At 40.9% G+C, this 20,520-nt stretch overlaps 1 protein-coding gene across 4 annotated transcripts in view; it reads right to left on the reverse strand.

The window, feature by feature from the left end:
• dscamb (Down syndrome cell adhesion molecule b) overlaps positions 1-20,520 on the reverse strand; it is a 121,311-nt gene that overhangs the window by 12,025 nt on the left and 88,766 nt on the right. For all 4 annotated transcript variants that reach the window (XM_085795288.1, XM_085795287.1, XM_085795286.1 and 1 more), the window contains 15 exons: positions 18,469-18,648; positions 8,426-8,622; positions 7,839-7,935; positions 7,404-7,532; positions 7,117-7,284; positions 6,227-6,297; positions 5,769-6,012; positions 5,098-5,244; positions 3,903-4,058; positions 3,523-3,656; positions 3,086-3,239; positions 2,705-2,822; positions 2,414-2,580; positions 1,337-1,435; positions 139-327 (listed from right to left, as the gene is read on the reverse strand). In XM_085795288.1, coding sequence (XP_085651414.1) covers positions 139-327; positions 1,337-1,435; positions 2,414-2,580; positions 2,705-2,822; positions 3,086-3,239; positions 3,523-3,656; positions 3,903-4,058; positions 5,098-5,244; positions 5,769-6,012; positions 6,227-6,297; positions 7,117-7,284; positions 7,404-7,532; positions 7,839-7,935; positions 8,426-8,622; positions 18,469-18,648 — 2,250 coding nt within the window. The remainder of the gene's footprint in view (positions 1-138; positions 328-1,336; positions 1,436-2,413; positions 2,581-2,704; positions 2,823-3,085; positions 3,240-3,522; positions 3,657-3,902; positions 4,059-5,097; positions 5,245-5,768; positions 6,013-6,226; positions 6,298-7,116; positions 7,285-7,403; positions 7,533-7,838; positions 7,936-8,425; positions 8,623-18,468; positions 18,649-20,520) is intronic.

Genomic DNA, 20,520 nt, shown 5'->3' on the forward strand with positions numbered 1-20,520 from the left:
TTGCAGATTATTGCATGTAAAAGGACTGTGAATTGCTACTTTTACTCAGTCATGTCATTGTTAGAGATAAGCTGTAATATTTGAATAATGTCAGACAATTTTTTTTCTCGTTTTTGTTAACATTTGAGTTGCCCTTACCTTTCCCATGGGTCTTGGCTTCAATTATCTCACTGATGCGCCCTGGCCCCACTGCATTCCTGGCAGTCAGGGTGAATTTGTACCAAGTGCCACACTTGAGGTTCTCCAGGCGGTATGAACGTTCACTAGGGCTGATGGGGAAACTGCCCCACTGCTCACTGTTGTCCTCTGAGTACTGCAGGATGTAACCTGGGAGGAGAAGGGAGAGGAATGAGAGAGGGGGAAAAAAACACAGAAGGGAACAGATTTGAAAAGTAATTAAACAGAAAGAAAACACTTCTCTTGTTTGATACACAGTAAATATCATGTCTTTGTTTGACGACTGAAGAGACAAAAAACAAAGTACAGTAAAAGTCTACAGCCACATAAATCGTTATCCACCAGAGTATACAATTGCAAAACTGACCTATGGGAATCTTTTGTCATTTTTACAGCTCCTAACAGGACTACAGTCATTAGTTGTAAAGTAAGTAACATATAAGTAACATATAGAAAGTCTTTGACCTGTTGGTGGCACTGAATGAAAAGGCAGAAATCATCACCATGAATTATTGCGCTGATTCTCATGGCAGTCAAACCAACAGTTACCCAGTTATAGTCTGGACAGAAGTGCTGGGTTGCCTGAGGACAGATGAACATTGCCATCCCCAGAGCACGCTGCAAGCCAGGCTAAAAATATTCAATTGTAGGCTGAGGTGTGTGCATTTTGGTGATGGATGACGCCGCGAGCAGGGAAGCAAAAACAAATATCACAGAGAAGCTATCATGGACAGCTTTTATAGTGACTACAACTCCGAAGACAGGAGCTCCATGATTAGAAGCGATGATAAATCACCACAAATAGTCTCACTGTGATTGTGCTTTCTTTAAGATGAAGCGCTTTAATCTTCCACTTAAACAGACCTAATCTTCCCTGCTGCTTTTTAATCTACCCTTCAGGACTCGGGTATTCAGCTTTACCAGCAGATAATGAGAAACAGGAACAGGAACAGGGATGCTGGACGAGAGTGAAGGTGGGTGTGACATTGGTTATCATAAGCAGCTGAGGGGAGGTGATTGTTCCTATAATGTATGTAGTTGAAGCATATTTGTGCATGTGTACATCACCGACAGCTGGGATGAAACTGTCCACTGCACTGTCTCAAATTTATCTGTTTATCTGTGTGTGTGTGTGTGTGTGTGTGTGTGTCACAGTCACCTCTGATGGAGCTCCCTCCATTGTCCCCAGGTATCCATGACAAAGTGATTGATGTGGTGGTAGTCTTGGTAACTGTGAGGCGTGGCTGGTCAGGAGGAACTGTGGATATGAGGTCAAACAAAAAAAAAGTTAATGAAGAATCGTTACAGAAGAATCGTGCATGAACTATTGTGTTTCAGACGTCTATCAGCCAAGAAAGATATTAATAAGCCTGCACAGCATCTACTGATTAAATACACCAAGGCCAAGCATTATATACGTAACCTAGAAGTTGTTTAGCTTCAAAGCACAAATAGTATTAGTGCTGCATCACCCAGTGTAACAGAGTAGCTTTTCAAGTATTAATAGTTTTGGACCAAAAATTTAGTTTTATCAGATGGGAGTGAAAAAATACACTGCCCGTCCAAAAAAAAAGGTCACCACTTGGATTTAACAAAGCTAATAGATAAGAGCCTCCCATTGGATAATTACTGCATGGATGATTATGTTTCAGCTGGCAACAACTTATTTAACCCTAACTGATGCACTCTCATTTCTTAAACAACCATGTCAGAAGACACATCATGTGGTCGTGGAAAAGACGTTAATCTGTTTCAGAAGGGTCAAATTATTGGCATGCATCAAGCAAATAAAACATCTAAGGAGATTGCTGAGACTAAAATTGAGTTAAGAACTGTCCGACGCATTATTAAAAACTAGAAGGATAGTGGGGAACCATCATCTTCAAGGAAGAAATGTGGTCCAATGTGACCACAGAGTCCAGACCTTAACCCCATTGAGAGTCTTTAAAAAATAAATCCAACTTTGGATGGAAATAAATGTTGTGACATTGCAGAAGCTCATTGAAACGATGCCACAGCGAATGCCTGCTGTAATCAAAGCTAAAGGCGGTCCAATGAAATATTGGTGTGTGACTTTTTTTTTGGACGGGCAGTGTATAAAAATGTCAAATGGTTGTTTTGTCTCCTCTTTTAGTTAAAACAAGAAACAAAGCCACTGCTCTGTAGCAGTTTTGTTATCTATGTGAGTCTCATTCAGATCTTTACACCTGCAGCAACAACAACAACAACAACTTGCCTTGGACCTGCAGGTTAAGTGTGATCTCATCAGACCCCCAGTTGTTGCTGGCCACACAGCTGTAGTTGCCAGAGTCCTCTGCTTTCACTGTGCGGATGATGAAGCTGCCGTTGCCATGGACACTGCGGCGACCATCCACCAGAACAGGGGTGGGAGTCCCGTTAGTGCTGGAGAGAAATAAAAAGAAAATAAGTTGAGACGTTTCTACAGATAATAAACCCACTGTGTTTTCACTGTGACCCTTAAATGTGCTGCTGACCAATAGTAATTGTGTCTTTGTGTGTAACTTACTTCCCTTTAAGCCACTTGATGGTAGGGGGAGGGTCTCCAACTGCCTTACAAGGTAAAACAATGTCTTTCATCCAGGGAGTGGTGACTGTCCCATTGAAGGTCAGAATCCTGGCCGGAGCTAAAAAATAATAAAATAAATAAATAACACAAACACACAAGCACATTTTTTATTGGGTGGTCTAAATCCTTGTCTACAAAGTAAGACACAGATCGATTTAAATGTCTTCCTAACCCTACCCCTAAGGTAGGATTAGATCAAGCAATGATTATTCCTGAAAAATCATATTAATTATGTTTTAAATTATGAAATGCAAGAAACAAAAGAAAAGAAAATATAGTATAAAAGAACATTGTTATTCCATCTGAATTATGATGATATACCTTTGGCCAGAGGCTCCACTGTAATCTTCTCGCTGTTGTTGCCATGACCAGCAACTGTTACAGCCACCACCCAGATAGTGTACTGTCTGTTTCGAGCCAAGTTCGGGATCCGGTAGAAATATGCATCTGGGGACGCCTCGAACTCACTCATCACCTGTAAAATGGAGATAACAGAAAGATTAATGTATCATTGGGAAGTAACTTTGTCCGGAAATGTTGTTGTCGTGAATAAAGAGCGGCCATTTTGACCCTTCACAGACATGCAGCTGGTTTAAATCGAAGAATCATTTAGAAGCATGGGTGCACATACTGTAGGTTCAATTAACAATTAACTTCAAAATGTTTCAAATAGTTTTTAAGGATCATGTTCCCTGGAGCTGAGAAGGAAGTTGGTGAAAAGAAATACTGAAAATCTCGTGGTATACAAATGCTATTACCATCGGATGCAGGTTAGAGCAGAAGACGATGTATTTCCTAATGATGCCGTTGAGTTTGAATGGAGGCAGCCAGGAGACAAACACCACTGAGCTGCTGGAGGCTGCAGCCTTTACCCCCGCTGGAGGACCGGGAGCTAAGGGTGAAGAACACACAGCAGGGGGGACTCAGATAAATATACTATAGAAACATGTGGTATATTGCAAGCAATGGTGAAGAAAAGCATCATTAAATAAAAAAAAGTTGATGATATATCTGCAGGATGAAATAGGTTCGTATGCTTTAATCGTATGCTTTAATCCCCTATAATGCTTGTCTCAAGTGTGAAAGCAGTGTCTTTCTGTAGCATCGAAACTGTGCTGAATTGTGATGTTATTCATACCATCCTCTTTGGTGTGTACGTAGATCTGTTCACTGCGGACACCATCCCCAGCGTTGGTGAAGGCTAAGACCTGGATGCTGTAGTTGGTGTACTTCTCCAACCCGTCCAGCTCCAGAGACGGCTGATTGGTGGTCACATTCCTGATCTCTCCCAGTTCTGACAGAGGAGAGACAAAAAAAATTTAGAAGTGATACACACACTTTGTAATGCTGCAGCATACAATAATAATTATGAACATTCAGACCAATAACAATTCATTCAGCATTGCAAAATTATGAAAATACTTGGTACCTGTAGTATAACTAAAATTTGGTTCCAGTCTTCGCAGAAAATAAACTCAAATGTTCGGATTGTAAAGTGCAGATGTCAAGCACACATCTGCTTAATATAAATAATATGTTTCAATCCAATAAAACTGGTATTATAGGATTCTACTTTTCATTCTTGCTCCGATTTTTGGTCTCGTTGCCTCCATCCTCCAGCCTTCTTATGTCCTGTCACTCAGAGCCGAGGCAATGGGCCTGGCTGGAGTTATTGCATTGTGAATTATTGATGGAGACCAGCCAGACTGCAGGCTGGATCACTGCTATAAAGCATGGTATACATTCAAGGGAAAAACACAACAACCACAAATACTCCCTCTGTGCAACTGAGCCTTTCTATACCTATTGTTGATCGGCATCAGAAAACCAGTCATCTCATAATGAAATTTAGCAAAAAACACGTATGTAAATCATTTCATTATTATCAAATGATGCACATCAGCTGATGAAATAATTTGTGTGATTCATTTGCATTTGATAATGACATTGGCAGTGTTTTATAATCCTCAAATACGATGGGTGAAACATACAATATACAGAGCAGTGACTCACTAAGGCCAGCTGCTAATAACTGCTTACATCTAAAAACTTAGGAAAACGTTACATGAAGGAAGAAAACAAACACATGCACACACAGACACACACACACCATTTTGAATTATTCAAAGTCCACAACCTCTGCAACACACACAGCATATTACAGGAATACCACAGCCTCCCCTAGTGGATGAACAATAATAAAAGGCAATAGAGATCGGCAACACAAGGCAGCATGAAAGACATTCAGGGGACTGAAAGAACTGGATTAAATAGGAAATAAACTACACTGGCTGATAAATCATATCAGCGGTTGGATGTGTGGATGTTAATACCTCCATCAGGCAGATTGGCCCAGTAGATGACTCTATAGCCCTGCAGGTTCCCGTTGAGAGCCTCTCTGGGCAGCGTCATCCAGGACAGTGAGATGACTTCTGGAGACTTGGCCACAGCCAGGACATTCTCCGGAGGCCGAGACGGCACTACAAGGTACAAGCAATTATCAATTATCAAGTACCATGTAAATATCAGTTAAACTGCTTTTCTTGAGACATGAATTAAATGGTATATAGTCCTGAAACAGAAGAGATGCTTAGTATTTCATGAATTATGTCAATTGTATCCTGAAATTCCCAAGTGATTATTGTCTGTGAAAAAAAAACTTTGAAAATGAAGGTTATCGTGTGTAAAATATGAATACAGTCACTTCATCACATACTAACAGCATTCATTGAATTAGCTTTAAACAGTGGGTGTTTTTATGAGGCAACTGAATTCAAATGAAGAAGTATAAAATCTTTTTTTTAATTTTTTTTATAGAGCCCCAGGATTACTGGTTTGGAGCAGGATTGCACTAAAAAATAAAACATTTAATTATGATGTAGTTCAAAAAAGCTCCACTGGGTGGTAGCCTTTTCACAAAAATATGTCTTAACACTTGAAGATATGGACTTATATCCATGGCTATATAACACAACCTCTCTGTCAGTCCACACCCTCTACTTACCATCCTCAAGAGTTTTGGTGACCACCTGCTGTGAGGACGGGCCGGTGCCTGCCCTGTTTGCAGCCTGCACCACCACACTGTACTGAGTGAACTTCTTCAGGTTGTCCAGTACGATGCTCTCCGTGGTGTCTCCTGTTGTGTCTACGCTGATGATGGTGAACTGGTGGCTCCCACCTGGGCTGTACTCCCTGTAGCCCACCTGGTAGCCACGGATCACACCGTTCTGCAGGTGCTTCTGCGGAGGCTGCAGAAAGGGAGAATTGTTCAGAGGACCAACTCAAACACTGAAATCCATTGCTTTAATATCTTTAATTTATTCAGTCTTTATTTAACTGATTAGCTTACACATGTATCTGCCACTGTCCCTATGACGTACATTAAATTTAAAAAACACTGGCAATGTCTGGTAATCTGTCTGTTTCGATGCCTTTGCTCATAATAAGACACATGGACTGCACCTTCCAGGAAACTTTGATGCTCTGCGGGGAGGTGGGCTCCAAAATGACGTCCTGTGGAGGGCCATCAGGAGCTGTAAATGAAGCACATCATTCACTATTATTGCACGCTTGAGCTCAAATTGGAGAGATGATCTACCATAGAGGACGAGCTTTGTTTTGTCCTGTTGGATTTCACTAGATGGTGCTGTTGAGTTAAGAATGCGTTTTTCTTCATGCTCGTGCTCATTCATACACCTTGCAGCTTCAACCTCAACTCAATAATCATTACAGAAAAAAAAAAAACTAGTGAAATCATCAACTTTAACCTTTAAAATAACAGGATAAATGATACATGTTTTATTTAATTAGAAGTTTATGACTATATTTTAGCGCTGAATCTGGTAAAATGGGCCATTTTAATGTGCTGCTATGCCTGTGGGGGGGATCATTATGAGCAATAGAAGATAAGTAAAGACTGATAGAGCTGACTAATAGCAAGAGTGAACTGATCTGTTTCCCCAGATATTAAACACGATGGCCTCCATTTAAAACAACCATAATATAATTTTGTGAGAGATGACTCAACAGGTTTGAGGGCCAGGAGGAATTGGACACTACATCCAGTGAGTTTCCTTCCAAAACAGCATTTAGTCACAGTATCAATTCTCTGAGGAGCAGAGTTTAAGTATTAAATCAGCTGTGATGGCAATGTTATATACTCTAATAGCCAAATTAAAACTTTTAAAGGCTGTCATTTGGAGATAGTGGAGTTGGAAAATTTATCTCAGCCGCCTAGTTTGACTTCTTACCCCTTCTGAATCTAATTAGTTTTTCTTTTTTATGTATATAAAATAATATGGTGGACAGGTTTCCACAGGACTTGGTATCATGCTCAAGAGAAGCTCACTTACCTGCTTCGTCGGTGGTGATGGTGAGCTCGTTGCTAGGGTTGCTGTTGCCGATGATGTTCTTGGCGACCATGCGGATGTTGTACGTGGAGGAAGGGTGAAGGTCAATAATAGTGGCCTGGTTAAGCTGCGGTGACACATCTTTGGTTACCTGGGCCGACAGCCAAGAAGCTAGAAGAAACAGGATAGATAGGATAGACTGTCAGCAACGGATAACGACATTTCTCCCTTCGTCTCCATATTTCGGTGGCATTTCAACTGAATTTGTGCATCTTGAATTTTGTGTTAACCTGATTTGTTCTTGCACTCAATATCATATCCTGTGATGGGGCTGTTGCCATCGAAACCCATGGTCCAGCGGAGAGCGATGGTTCGATCTTTCACCTCCCTGATCTCCACCTCTGGAGGATCTGGTGGTTCTGAGGAAACACGTGGACAGAGCAGAGTGTGTGAGAGAGAGTGAGAAAGGGAGTGCTAGTCTGGAAATAGAACTGGGTGGCAGGCAGACCAGACAGATGCATTGGTTTTATTCTGTCTGTGATTTTCCCAGGGAGAGATTATGGATAGGTCTGCAAAGAGCAGAAGTCATATTGTACAGCAATTAAATTAATTTATTAATGAATTAAATTAGAAATGTTGGAAAACTTTACTTCTCTCCAAGTTATTTTTCATTTTCTTACGAAAAAACAAAAAAACAACAACAATGAGCTGAGGGGGGATCTTACCTTGCACTGTCAGCTGTATGATGCCTCGGTCCTCGCCGAAAGAGTTGATGGCGTGACAGGAGAAAAACCCAGAGTCCTCACGAACTGTAGGCATAATCTACACAGACAGACACAACACATGCAAATCTTTCAGGTGGCCAGAGAGTGGTTTTTCAAAAGAGAAGTTGGGTAGTGCCCTCAACTTAGATGTTTTTATCCAGTACTTTGAGATATAGCAGCAAGTGAAAGAGAGAGAGAGAGAGAGATGAACCTCCATCCTAAACCCTGTGAGACACTTAACCACTCAATTATCTCAAGGCACACATTCCTTGTAATCTTACAATACTGCACTACACATGTAGTCGTTCATACTGTGTTTTAATCACCATTAAATTTAACCAGAAGGTAGCTGTTTAATATTTCATGCTCTACTTGAATATTTTGCGAACGCATTTAACAAGAATTTTCTCTGCCCTTCCTCCCATCTTCTTCCCCTCTCTCTCTCTGCTTTCCATCTGTCTGAAGAGATAAAAATGACTGAGGGCTGGTGCTCGTCCCGAATATTGGATTCAAAGGGCATTCGATTTACAGTGAAACTGAGCACCCACCACCAGCGTGGAGATGACTTCGTCTGCCACTTCTTTAACGGTGACCACGTAACGGCTGGTCTCAGGGTTGATGATGCGTTCTTCTTTCTCCCAGCGCACCATGATGGGCTTCTCTCCGTGAGCTATGCAGCTCATCCTCTTCTCTTCGCCTTGTGTGGCCAGGGTGGTGTTGGGGTAGGAGGTGATCATGGCTGGGACTGGATGGAGGAGACAGGAGGAGCAGGGGAACAGGGGAAATGAAAAATAAAACAGACAAACAGTCAAATCTTTTATCCATTTTATGCACATATGCTGTTGATGGTGCCAGTAGAGTAATATCAAACATCATTAACAGTGTAGCTACTCCCCCTTCCACCAAGGACCACTTTAGAAATAATTGCTTTCACAGCACATTAATCTTTTTATCCCAAAATAGAAGAAGTTATATTTTGAAAAACACAGCATTCAGGGATTCTCTCACTGTATTTCTTGTCTTACACTGAGTGAGACTTCTCGAACAATTATGACAACTATTTAAACACCCATGGGAGCATCATGAAGCTGTGTTTGAGTCTACTTGTCTCCTCCAATACTTTGAGATTGAAACAGAGCCCTTCAGGTAACTCTGTACCTGCTTTGATAACGACAGCGAACAGTAACGTGCTGCTTTCTGAGGATGAGGCGGAGGAGCGGGAGAAGAAAGTGGTGACTCCTGACTGAACTCCCATCGGTCTGAGCGTGGAGCCGGTCTGGCTCTATGCCGTAACCGCACACCAGGCTCATTAGCTACACATTTAGCCCGTGTGTGTGTGTGTCATTCAGCAGAATGAGTATCTGTTGTGAACGTCTCTCGCCCAGACTACTCAAAGTCTGTACTCACACTCTCATACTCACACTTTCTTTCATTCTCTCTTTTTCCCTCAACTTGCATGAATCCGTCTCCTGATTATAACACTCACACAGACTTTCAGGTGCTATTCACAGTATAATGATCTCTAAAGTGTGAAGCTCCTGAATTGGATTATACCGTATTAACTTCTGCGTTTCTGAGCTGACTGAATGAATATGCTAATCTTTATCAGTACGGACATTTTGGACACCATCTTAATTATTATTACAAACGTTATTATGCAGGTATAACAAGTCAAATGAGCTGCTTGATCCCAGTGGTGTGATAGCTTTAAAATCTGAGCCAATCTTAGAGAGTCAAAGTATATAGAATTTGTGATCATTGGTTTCCATGCAGGAAATGCATACATGGTGAAGACGTTACTTGCTTATGAACAGAGCAACACCAGCATTGGTTTTGAAGTCATGTTTGAGTCCACTTAAAGTAGAAGTAAGTGGTCCGGTCGTTTTCGCTAATGCTGCGTTCTTTTGCTTTTGAAATCGTAAATTACAGCTTCAAGTCACGACTTACGACTTTGTAGCGTTCCAGGCAACCCACTCGTGTTTTTCCGACCTGTTTTACCGGTGAAAGTCACTATAATGGCCACTCGTAACTTCCGACCGGTGAACTCGTACCAGATTGAACTGGTACGACTTCACGGTCGGAAAAATACGAGTTTCCTTGAACGCACCATAACAGTCCTCGTGACCACCCATTAATGCTGGACAGGTGGTGTACAGTAGACTGTTTCACCAAAACAACTGGCTGTAGCTGGAGACAACCAAGGTCATGGTGAACCAAAACAGTAAAGAAAACCAAAACAATCAACTGAAAGATGCCAGAGTCAGGTGAGTCTCTACAACTGTTTGACACACAGAGAGTAATTACAGACTTTAAAGCTGGTACCCTTTAATGGTACCCTTTAATTTAAAAACCGCTAATTACGTGATAATGTCAAGAAATAGCCACAAAATAACAATTAATTGCGTCAAGAAATATTTCATATTAATGTCATGTTTTTTCATAAAGTAAAAGGATTGCACGTGCTTTTCAAGCTTTGAATTTTTTGGGAAAGGCCAGAATTTTTCTCCACCAAGTCAATTGACCGTTATTTCAATTGGACTATTTCTACGCAATCAATCGTTATCTCTTGCCTATATTTCTTGACATTACTATGAAATTGACTGTTATTTCTAGGCTATTTCTAGACATTATCGTAATTAGTGGCCTGTAAATTAAAGGGTTACCTTAAAGTGTTGTACAGTTTCTCTTTAGGAACTAATTGATTAATTTTGATTTACGTTAGATGGACCAGTTTTTAAGGAACTAATATTTATTGGGAGGTCTTCTGTAGAGTAAACATGGTGAAGGTGTTGTGGATACTGTGTCACTGAAAAGGACAGTAATGGCTGCTACGTGTGGCAGGTACTGTACTGGTGCAGCAGTGGTTGGAGGCCCTCTGCTCTCTTCCAAGAAAAGATGCAATATGTGTGCTGGAGTCACTGTGTGAATGTCTGCACACTCCTGAGTAATGTGTCTGCATGCATGTGTATGAGTGTTTTACCGTGAGTGCATATGTATGAAAGTGTGTGTATGAGAGCGGCTGTGTCTGGGGGAGCTAAGTGGGCGAGCACAGAGAGCAGAAAAGACTTGTGCTCATGACACATCTCAGCCACACTACACGATGGAGGAGAGAGAGAGAGCATGTACCCCTGCAGCGCTAGCTATGATCCCTCTCTCTCTCCCTCGCTCTCTCACTCCATCATCCTCCTCAGGCTCCCACCAGGACAGTGATGATTTAATGATGAGAGAGACCACTTTGATTATTCATACACAGCAGACAAGTCCGCTGGCCGTGCTGCTGTCTCCCACAGACACACTCGCATTCAAACGCGTACAGACATGCACGGACAATGATACACACACACACACCCACTGCACATTCAGAAATACACAAATAAAAACAAATAGATAGAGATACTGGCGTTGCACACATGTACTGTATGCAAGTACGCAGACACACTGACAAGATATAAAAATCGTAGGGAAGCACATGCACGTACAAATGCCAACCAAAACTGAAGCAATGACACACAAACATGGTTTTAAAAAAAGCAAGTTTCCCCACAAGTACAGTACAGTATTCCCCATGGGACAGATATTTGTAGAAAACTTTGTAATCATTTGTTTTTGGCTTCATGCAGGCACCAGACTGGTAGGGTTCATAGTACAGTAGGAGTGCCAGGAAGGTTAGATCATCACAAGTCAATTAAAGCACTTGAGATTATAATGAATCATTTACTGTACTTGTGTGAAATGACAGTTTTGCCTGATAGTGCCTGAATTACTCGGATGTGTTAAACCTCAGGCTCGAAAATGCTTCAAATTTTGCTCTTTTGTTACTAATTATTTAACTGGTAAATACATTAAATTGATGTACTGGCATTGTAGGTGTACGCATTTGCATTAGGGCCTGACTGGCTTACTATGGCTGATTCTGACTGATTCATATTTATTAGTCCTTATTAGTCTCTAACACTCAATAGATTTCACCAAAATCCAGAAATATCAACGTCAACACTGTGCTATAGGTGAAGAATTTCAGATTCCAGATTCATAATCTGGCCAACATGAATGTACAAAATTTCATTCCAACATGTCTTAGAAACTTCTTTATGCTATATGTGATACACTAATATTTACTAATAATTTTGCCAGGTCTCCTGTGTCACTCTAATTTGTTCACATTAAGTTAAAATCAAGGAAGTTAATAAGCACACAAAGGCAAAAACCTCCAGTTGCCCCCAACACAAATACACACAGTTTTTTGAAACATGTTTTTGTCTATTTTCTCACTGCTCATTTCCGTCTTTGAAGCAGCCGGCAAAAAATCAAAAGGGGGAGCTACTTGAATGTGTTTGTATGCATGTACTGATGTGCATGTAGGCCTGTGAGTGTGTGTGTGTGTGTATGCGCGTGCACGAACAACCCCCACCCACCCCCGACATGATGGAATGTGTCAGACTTGGGACTGCCAACGTTTAAACCTCATTTCTTATTCACTCGCAGCCCGTCCCTCTCCCTCGCTCCCCACACCATCATCCCCTTTCCCACTGCCCCCGCGCAGGAAATCGCTGATTTATTTTGCATAGCAACTATGAATTTTAAGTGAGTCCTATTAAGAGAGTCTCCTCAGCCCCTTCTCTAAATGTTATTGCTCCTTAACAGGGGCTATTTTCTCCATCTAAATCTGAGGCCTTGGCAGTGCGAGTTAACATCGACAAAGCTTGTGTTTGCTCATTGAAAGACCTCGAGAAAGGGCGCACAATGACAGCACACAAGGCCATGTGTGCGTACTCTGTACGAAATCATGTGTGCATGAGAGGTTTCGTCATTCATACTGTATGTTTGTATGTGTTAGCACATGCTTGGCTGTGTAGGTGTGTGCACTGAATGTTCCTGTATAGGAATATACATATATGAATACATCTGTATGCATTTAGAGGCGTTTCAATCTTCTGTAACCTTGTGCTCTGTACTGTACGTATGTGTGTGTGAGAGAGTGTGTGTGTGCACCTATTCCTGTGAAGGAAGCATGTGTAGCAGATTGCAGTATCTAAAATGTTCTACAATCTTCACAAATCTTGGTTGTGCTTCAGTGGCCCGAGCTGAGGTGAGACTACTCACTCGCTTCCTCCTCATCTCATCTCTATGCATCTACCGTGCAGCACTTGCAGGGCCCCAGGCTAAACCTATTCTTTTTGATAGCCCATAATTGCTCGGTTGATGTATATTTTTTAATATCCAGTGATATTACAGGGGCCTGGTAATAAAACATGGGTGGGTAGAGGAGAAAGTGTGAGTGGGAAAAGGGGAGACAAGGGAGAAAGCTGAGGATGTAGAGAGGGAGGAAAGAGAGGGAACAAAGACAGCAAGGTACAGAGAGAGAGAGAGAGAGAGAGAGAGAGAGAGAGAGAGAGAGAGAGAGAGAGAGAGAGAGAGAGAGAGAGAGAGAGAGAGGTATGGATGGAATAACACTAGGCAGGAAAGGTGGACTTTCTGTGACTTAACAGGGTGGAGGAGGCTTCATCCTTACAAGGAGATGTGTTCAGAGGTGAAAACAGCCCAACTACTGCATCACACAGGAGCACCATTTGAATCAGAAGTGTCACCGACTAACCAAAAGAACTTGAAATGGTGGTGAAAATGGTCTAATCACTTTGAGATAAGTGTAAAGCTAAAACAATTAGTCAGTGAATTGATGAAGAGAAAACTAACTGGTTTGATAGGTGATTAATCGTTCCAGTCCATTTTTAAGCAAAAATCTCAAACATGTAGGCTATACCTGTGTGCTTCAATCTCTAATGCTTAAATACAGTGTCTCTTGTTGACAATGTAATTATTCCAATTGAATCATCGATTAAGTAAACTGACAGGTAGAAGGTGGCAGGTAAACTGCGGTAATGTAAGCCTGGCATGCTAACTTTTGCAGCTTGTGTTGTTGTTGTGCAGACCATTAGTCTACTGTTAAATCTATTCATGTTTCTCAGTGGTTTTAGAGGGGTCATCACAATTTTGGCTCATTTCAAAGCAATTAATTGATTAATCAAGAAAATAAACAGCAAACTAATCTCAACTCGTTACTCGTAAATCTGATGAGTTGCGCTTAATTCCTGCTTGGATTCACAACACACACAAATACAACTAAGCTGATTACTTTAGACTTAGCAGCACCTCTCTGTTTACTGTATAAAGATTTCCTTTTCACCGAGTTGCCCTGCAACATTTCACACATTAAAAAGATATTTAGTCATCTGAGGCACAAAAAGCGTTGTGTGATCACACTGACAAAACAATTCTCCTTTGTCACTTTACAGGATTCACTGTGCTGACATCGTTATTAAGAAAGGGGACTAACATCAAAGCATGCATGGAGACAGGAACAGCAGAGACTGATGTAGAATGATTGTAAAATATGATGTATCACTCAAATATTCATCTGGGTTTAAAACAATTTTGCTAGCAGAGTAATTCAATGAAGTTAAAAAAAGATCAATAAATGGTAAATAAATGTATGCTTTGTCGTGTTAATGGGGGATTTAGCCACTCCCAGGCCACTCGCAGCTGCCAGCAAATAAACAAGGGTATAAAATGAAACAAATAATGAGTTATTTATCTTTTTAATCTTCTCCTCATTGCTGGAAACATAAGAAACAAAGACAGCCAGAGAGTGCAAATAAAGCAGAGAATCATACAGACTGCTCTTCCCTTGAGCCCCTTCGACGGCTACTAATTGAAGTATTGACGGATTTAAATGAAGCAGAAATGCACTCAAGAGTTCCAGCATCTAATAACACACACATGCACTTGCATGCATGCAAACACAAGCAAACAATTGCGCTGCATACAAGCAGAATGTACACAACACCCCATGCACAGATGCACAAATGAAACATGTGACTGCAAACACATATGCAAGCACTAGAACATGCTTGTAGTATGTACAGTATGTTTACAAACATACTGTGTGTTTAACAATGAAGAGAAATGCACAATTACACACACACAAACAAAGCTACGGAGATGGTGGCATTGTGGGACATGTGCAGCAGTAATGGTCTTCCTTTTTCAAACCATTCATGCGAATAAGCACACTTTTACAGAAAGCATCTTGAGTGTAGGAGTACAGTTTTGGGTTTAAAGGGCATGAAATGTGATCGGTTGATGAGTGACAAGCGTACGACAGAGTCTGCATGTAATGGCTGAGCAGCCAATGGCAGCAGAGGACGGACAGCATAGGGTATTATCATAGGTCCAAAGAACTTACAGCTGTTTCCTGTAATGTGAATTATTCTAGCTATGGCGATGACAGTGTCAATGCTAAGTGAATCATGAATGACTTAGAGGTTTTAAATAACACTGCAATTCAGGAGTAAATGGACAGAGCATAAAAAGAAAATTGTACCACATTTAATGTAATCCTGATGATGTCACAGAGGCATTGAAAATTGGCCGATTTTAAAATAAAATAAAAATCTTAAGATACTGCCATTGGCATCAAAAATCAAGTATTGAACAGCAGCAGTCTGTCCATGTGTTTTAGCAGTCTGTTGTTTTCTGTGGCAATTAGAACATGTCACTAGCTCATTCAAGGCTTCGAGTAGAGATTTGTGTGATCACTGCAGATAAGGGCAATTTCATACAGAAAAAAAAGAGCTTAATTTATTTAATGAATCTATAGCAGTAACAAACTCTAACTAATGCCAAGACCTCTGTGATCGTTGAATCAGATCCCAGTGGTTCAGAGTTCAATAATGTTATCTAAGGACAGTTGGTGATTGTTAAAATTTACGTGGATAGTGCATGTTTGATTTGTTTTGCAGAAATACTACAAGAACTAAACTAAATCAGTTCTTCCCAAAACTGCCAGGATTCAATCTGCATCTATCATTGCAATTAACTGAATTAACTTTATTATATTTTAATTAACTTGTATATTTCCTGAAGGGATTCTGAGGGTAAGAAGAGGACACTCTTTACAGATGTGTCTCACAAAACAGCATGTGAAACAAAACAGCAAAAAAATAAAACAAAATTGTTTTTATTCTTAATTTGGAGTGAATATTTCAGCAGTAAGAATACACACTGCATAGGGTCAATACGTCAGTGTGCATAAAGGAGAACAATTAACACACATGCAATTAACTTGTATTATCCCACTTTGCTCATCGACTTATGGAGTCAACTATGTTCCAATTTAACCCTAACCCTAAAACTGACTCATACTGTGAGAAAAAAATGTAAATTCATCTTAAGGTGAAGATATGGATATAAATCATAAAAGTTGTAAATAATGTTACAATACAGTTCATGTTAATGAAACTGCTAGGTACGGGAAGAAAGCTTACATTATTCAGCAGTGAAGCTGTTGAAATTCACTTTGATAGAGCTGAGTACAACATGAAACTGCAGCCTGAAGCAATGGCAGCGTGCATTCGGTGGGTCAAATCTCTCTCTCAGTCTCTCTCTCTTTCTCTCTGATTATACAACTGACTATAAAAACTAATGAATCTGAAACTGTGCATTAATTTGCTCTCATCTCCCACATCAGTACAAGATACACACTTACAAAACTATATGTACATAAGCCACTACTCTTGCTAATATGTCCTACAGTATATATCAGTATTTAATTGTTCCCTAAACACACACATGCGGCAGAGGGGTCTCAGTAGTGTGGAGGTGTGTGTCTAATCTTCTAACTAACTTACTAACTTCTAACTGTATGTGCAAACACACCAGGCCTGATTGTGCTTATAAATGTTTGCAGTAGTAACGCTTTCACATTTCTAGCACTGCCCCCCATCTTTACCATACAATAGAAAACACACACTCTGAGAGGAGAGAGACAGGGAAAGAGTTGCACTGTAGCTCAGTGCAACAAGAGCACTGATTGGATTACTGATCTATATCATCTCACTGTAACCTGTTTATGGTCAGCCATCTCTTTGACTCTGAAAGAGTCATATTGATATGATGGAGTCCAGTAGATACAGCACAAGCATATCATGAACAAATACAGCTCCAGTTTATTATCAACATTTTTCATTTAGTATGACAGAGATTGTTCTCTTGTTGTTTTCTTTAGTTTAAATATATTTCTTCAAAATATATATTCATATGACAATATAAATATATGTGGAGTTTGATATGCTGCAGAGAGTTAAGTCTACTGTAGCAGCAGCCACAGTGTTTGTTCTCTGTTGGTAGAAAATGGAGGCAAAAAAAAAAAGGTTAGTACAGCCATAGGTCAACTTGCCGCATAGCAACTGGGTGCTACAGTCAGCAAACCGACCTATGAAAACACAAAGAGCATGTTCGTCTCTGAGTCTGCTGCTGTAGGGCTGACAGCTTCACACAGCGCTGGTTCTCATCCTTGTGCACAGCGAGGCTTAATTACAGTGACACATGAATATCCATGACATGCCGTTGATATTAACGATAAAAAAAAAAACAAGAAAAAAAAAAACATATCCAGAGGGCGAGTTGTACACAAATTATTCTGTTGGCAGGCCTTCCACAGAGAGGTCAGAGATCAGGGTTGGATAAAGAACTTTTAGAGCATCCAGCTTCTTCTGTTGTGTCCAATCAGAGTCATATTACAAATTCAAATTGAGTGCCTGTGCCAAGTAACTGTATTCATGCTCATATGCAACAATGGCTGTGATTACAGTTTTGATGACAGTTATGCCTGCTTAACAAGATACTGTATATACAGTAGTGGGTGGGTGCACAAATCTACACAGACAAAAGATGTATAGGGTTGCCAACTGTCCCTCATATGTTTTTTATACTGCTGCATATATCAGAGTTTGGACTTGTAAGGGGACAGAAAGAAGAAGTGATAGACACAGAGAGGGCTGCCCGTCAGCAGGACTCCTCGTGCTCCAGTTTGATAACAGTAGCGAGGGGAAAATAAGCCCCACTCACGTCTAAGCACCATGAAAATGAGAAGCCACTCCTACTGTAGCTCTATAGGGGAGCTACATGCTAACGCTTACTGGAAGTAGGAAACCTAGTCGGGGACACTGAACACAGCAGTGAGAAGTGCACACATGCATGCAGCGGAAATATACTTTACGTAGACTCAGTGGAAGTAGCAGCATTACAAGCTGTATGCAGATGTTTTTGTACAGAAAGAGGCTAAATAACTCGACATGGTCCTTTAATTTTACTGTGAGAGTGGACATAAGCCATCCCTATTCAGTAGGTGCACTAATGGTCTGTTTTTTCTACAATTGGTCTTTTGATGCACATCTTCAGATTTACTTCATGTCACGTCTTAATTTGTGTTGTTTAGGTTCTTATGTGTTTTTCTATTGGGCTGAAACTCATCGCAGCCTCTTTAGCTGTGAATGGATTATTACCATAATCTTCTACACTCAGACTAAATTTCTTGATCATTTGCACAGCTTGTCTAATGCATCTGCTGATCTGCATCTCCCTTCACTCCGTTTATTTAAATGAATGTTGATCAACTTTAAGAGGAGCCATCAGTAAAAACCCCACAGCTGGATATCCTCCTTAAACAGCTGCTTGTTGCTGCAACCGACACATACATTTAAAATACACATTGATTACTGCCCATCAGCTGCTATTGATGTTGGGCTCTTACTTTTGACGGTGAGGTACATGGACTTGCTGACATCAGCTCCCACGTCGTTGCTGACCTTACACAGGTAGAAGCCGCTGTCATCCTCCAGCACGTGTTTGATCAGCAGCGAGCCGTTGCTCAGCAGCTGGATACGAGAGCCGCTGTTCAGCAGGATGGGCTGAAACTGGGGGACACCCGCACCTGGTACAAGTAGGATCAATAGATAAGATAAAGAGAGAGACAGAGAGAGATTTTGAATAAGGATGATATTTACAGACAAATATAATATGAAACTTTTTATACTGTATGATTTCATATAGTGTAGGAATACACAAACATGCCCACATGGTCATTTTCAGCAGAGAACACAACGTATGGTGCTCAGACAGCATACACTACTTAACAGTAAGCTGACCCCCAGTGTATCAGTGTGTGTGTATGTGCATTCATTTAGCCCTGCCTCTGTGTTTACAGATTTGATAACAAAGCCCGTCAGTTTTACGGAGGATTGTAAACATGTTTCTTAACACCAGGCCTAAATCCTTAAAACCGGCAAACATCTGCTGAGCAGAGTGAAGCGGACTGAGCTGCTGGTGTGATGCAGTCACAAGAGACATAATGCTCATGTTTAACAAGACAGCAGATTGGTGCAGAGGAACAACGGGCTGAAGAGGAGCAGGGAGGCCTCGCATGGCTGCTGGCCTTCAGCTGGCCACTGAGACTTTGTTTACAGTAGCTAGACGGGGATTTTTCCTGACTCTTTGTTCCTGTGTTTCAACTCTATGGATTCATTCTTTTCATTTGCGTTGGTTGAAGTAGTCAACAAGAACACACACGCACATAAATGGCCTTAAAACACACTTTGATATAATCTAAGTCGAGGACAGACTCATCCTAAAGGCATGGATTTGTCTGGTCTGGGAGCTAGTAGAGCGATGCTTTGCACAAGTCTACCCTCAATTCTCACAAGTCCAATACGACTGACATTTGAAATCCATCACTGAAGCCTCGTCGAAATAACTGAACTTGGCATTCTTGACATATCCTGTGTTTCTGCTTGCATGCAATTAATATCTATCTTTTTAATAGAAAATGATATAATCAATCTTTCTCTGTTATTAAACCTTGCAAAAGCTCTTCCTGCAATGGTGGCCTTAAATCTGCAGGAAATGTCATGACACTGAGTGAATTCTAAGGCTATCGTCTTCAGACCAGCCCCCTCTCATCATAATGAAAGCACTGTATTCCACCTTGCTCATGTAGTATTAAACACATGTGTGAACTGAGCCAGACGTTGCATTAGCACGTGTTAAAGTTAGCGTGTAGAGATTAGGCCGTTTAGTGAGCTGTGGGTTTTTGCTTTTTAATTAAAATGCAGTCAAGTGGCCATGGCAAGCAAAGGGTCAAGTGGTGACTTTGTTCCTGCTCCCCTGGCTCGGAGAGGGAGGGAGATGTGTTCTTCCTTGAATTATGGATTTTGCATATCCAAATAGTGTGAGTCGTTATGCTAATAGCAGATGACCTTTACTTACTGTTCCATATCTCCCAGAGACACTCATCTGGCTCTTAGCTACTTCTGTTGCAGTAAAAGCATGCCAGACAGTCATTCTGTGGACAAACTGCACTCTGGCTTGCAACAAATTAAACGACAGCTTCCCCAGCCACCTACCCTTAACGCATTTTTTTTTATTTTTCCAAGGTGATAAACGTTGCCATTTTGCCTCAACCACATATTATAGAGCAACAGATAAATTGTGAAATACCGAGGTAAAAATGTGTGACTGAGGCCCCAAAACCTACAAAACCAAGCTGCAGTCTGCTCAATTGAACCATATGGTGCCTTCCTCTGGATAGGTAAAGCTCCTTCCAAACACTACGAGTGAGCAGACACACACACACACACACACACTGCTCAGCCTGATCCCTCCATACTGATCAGGACCGGTCAGAGAGCGCTAATCAGGCATGAGGCCTGTTTGTCTCACATCCACACACACATACACGCACACACACAAATCGCATCAAAGGGTAAAACTAAAAGAAAAAAAAAACCTAGATCAGATTCTTTCATTC

The sequence above is a fragment of the Trachurus japonicus genome, chromosome 13 (assembly GCF_045865225.1).
Source record: "Trachurus japonicus isolate A0001 chromosome 13, Traja_1.0".
Taxonomy (NCBI): domain Eukaryota; kingdom Metazoa; phylum Chordata; class Actinopteri; order Carangiformes; family Carangidae; genus Trachurus; species Trachurus japonicus.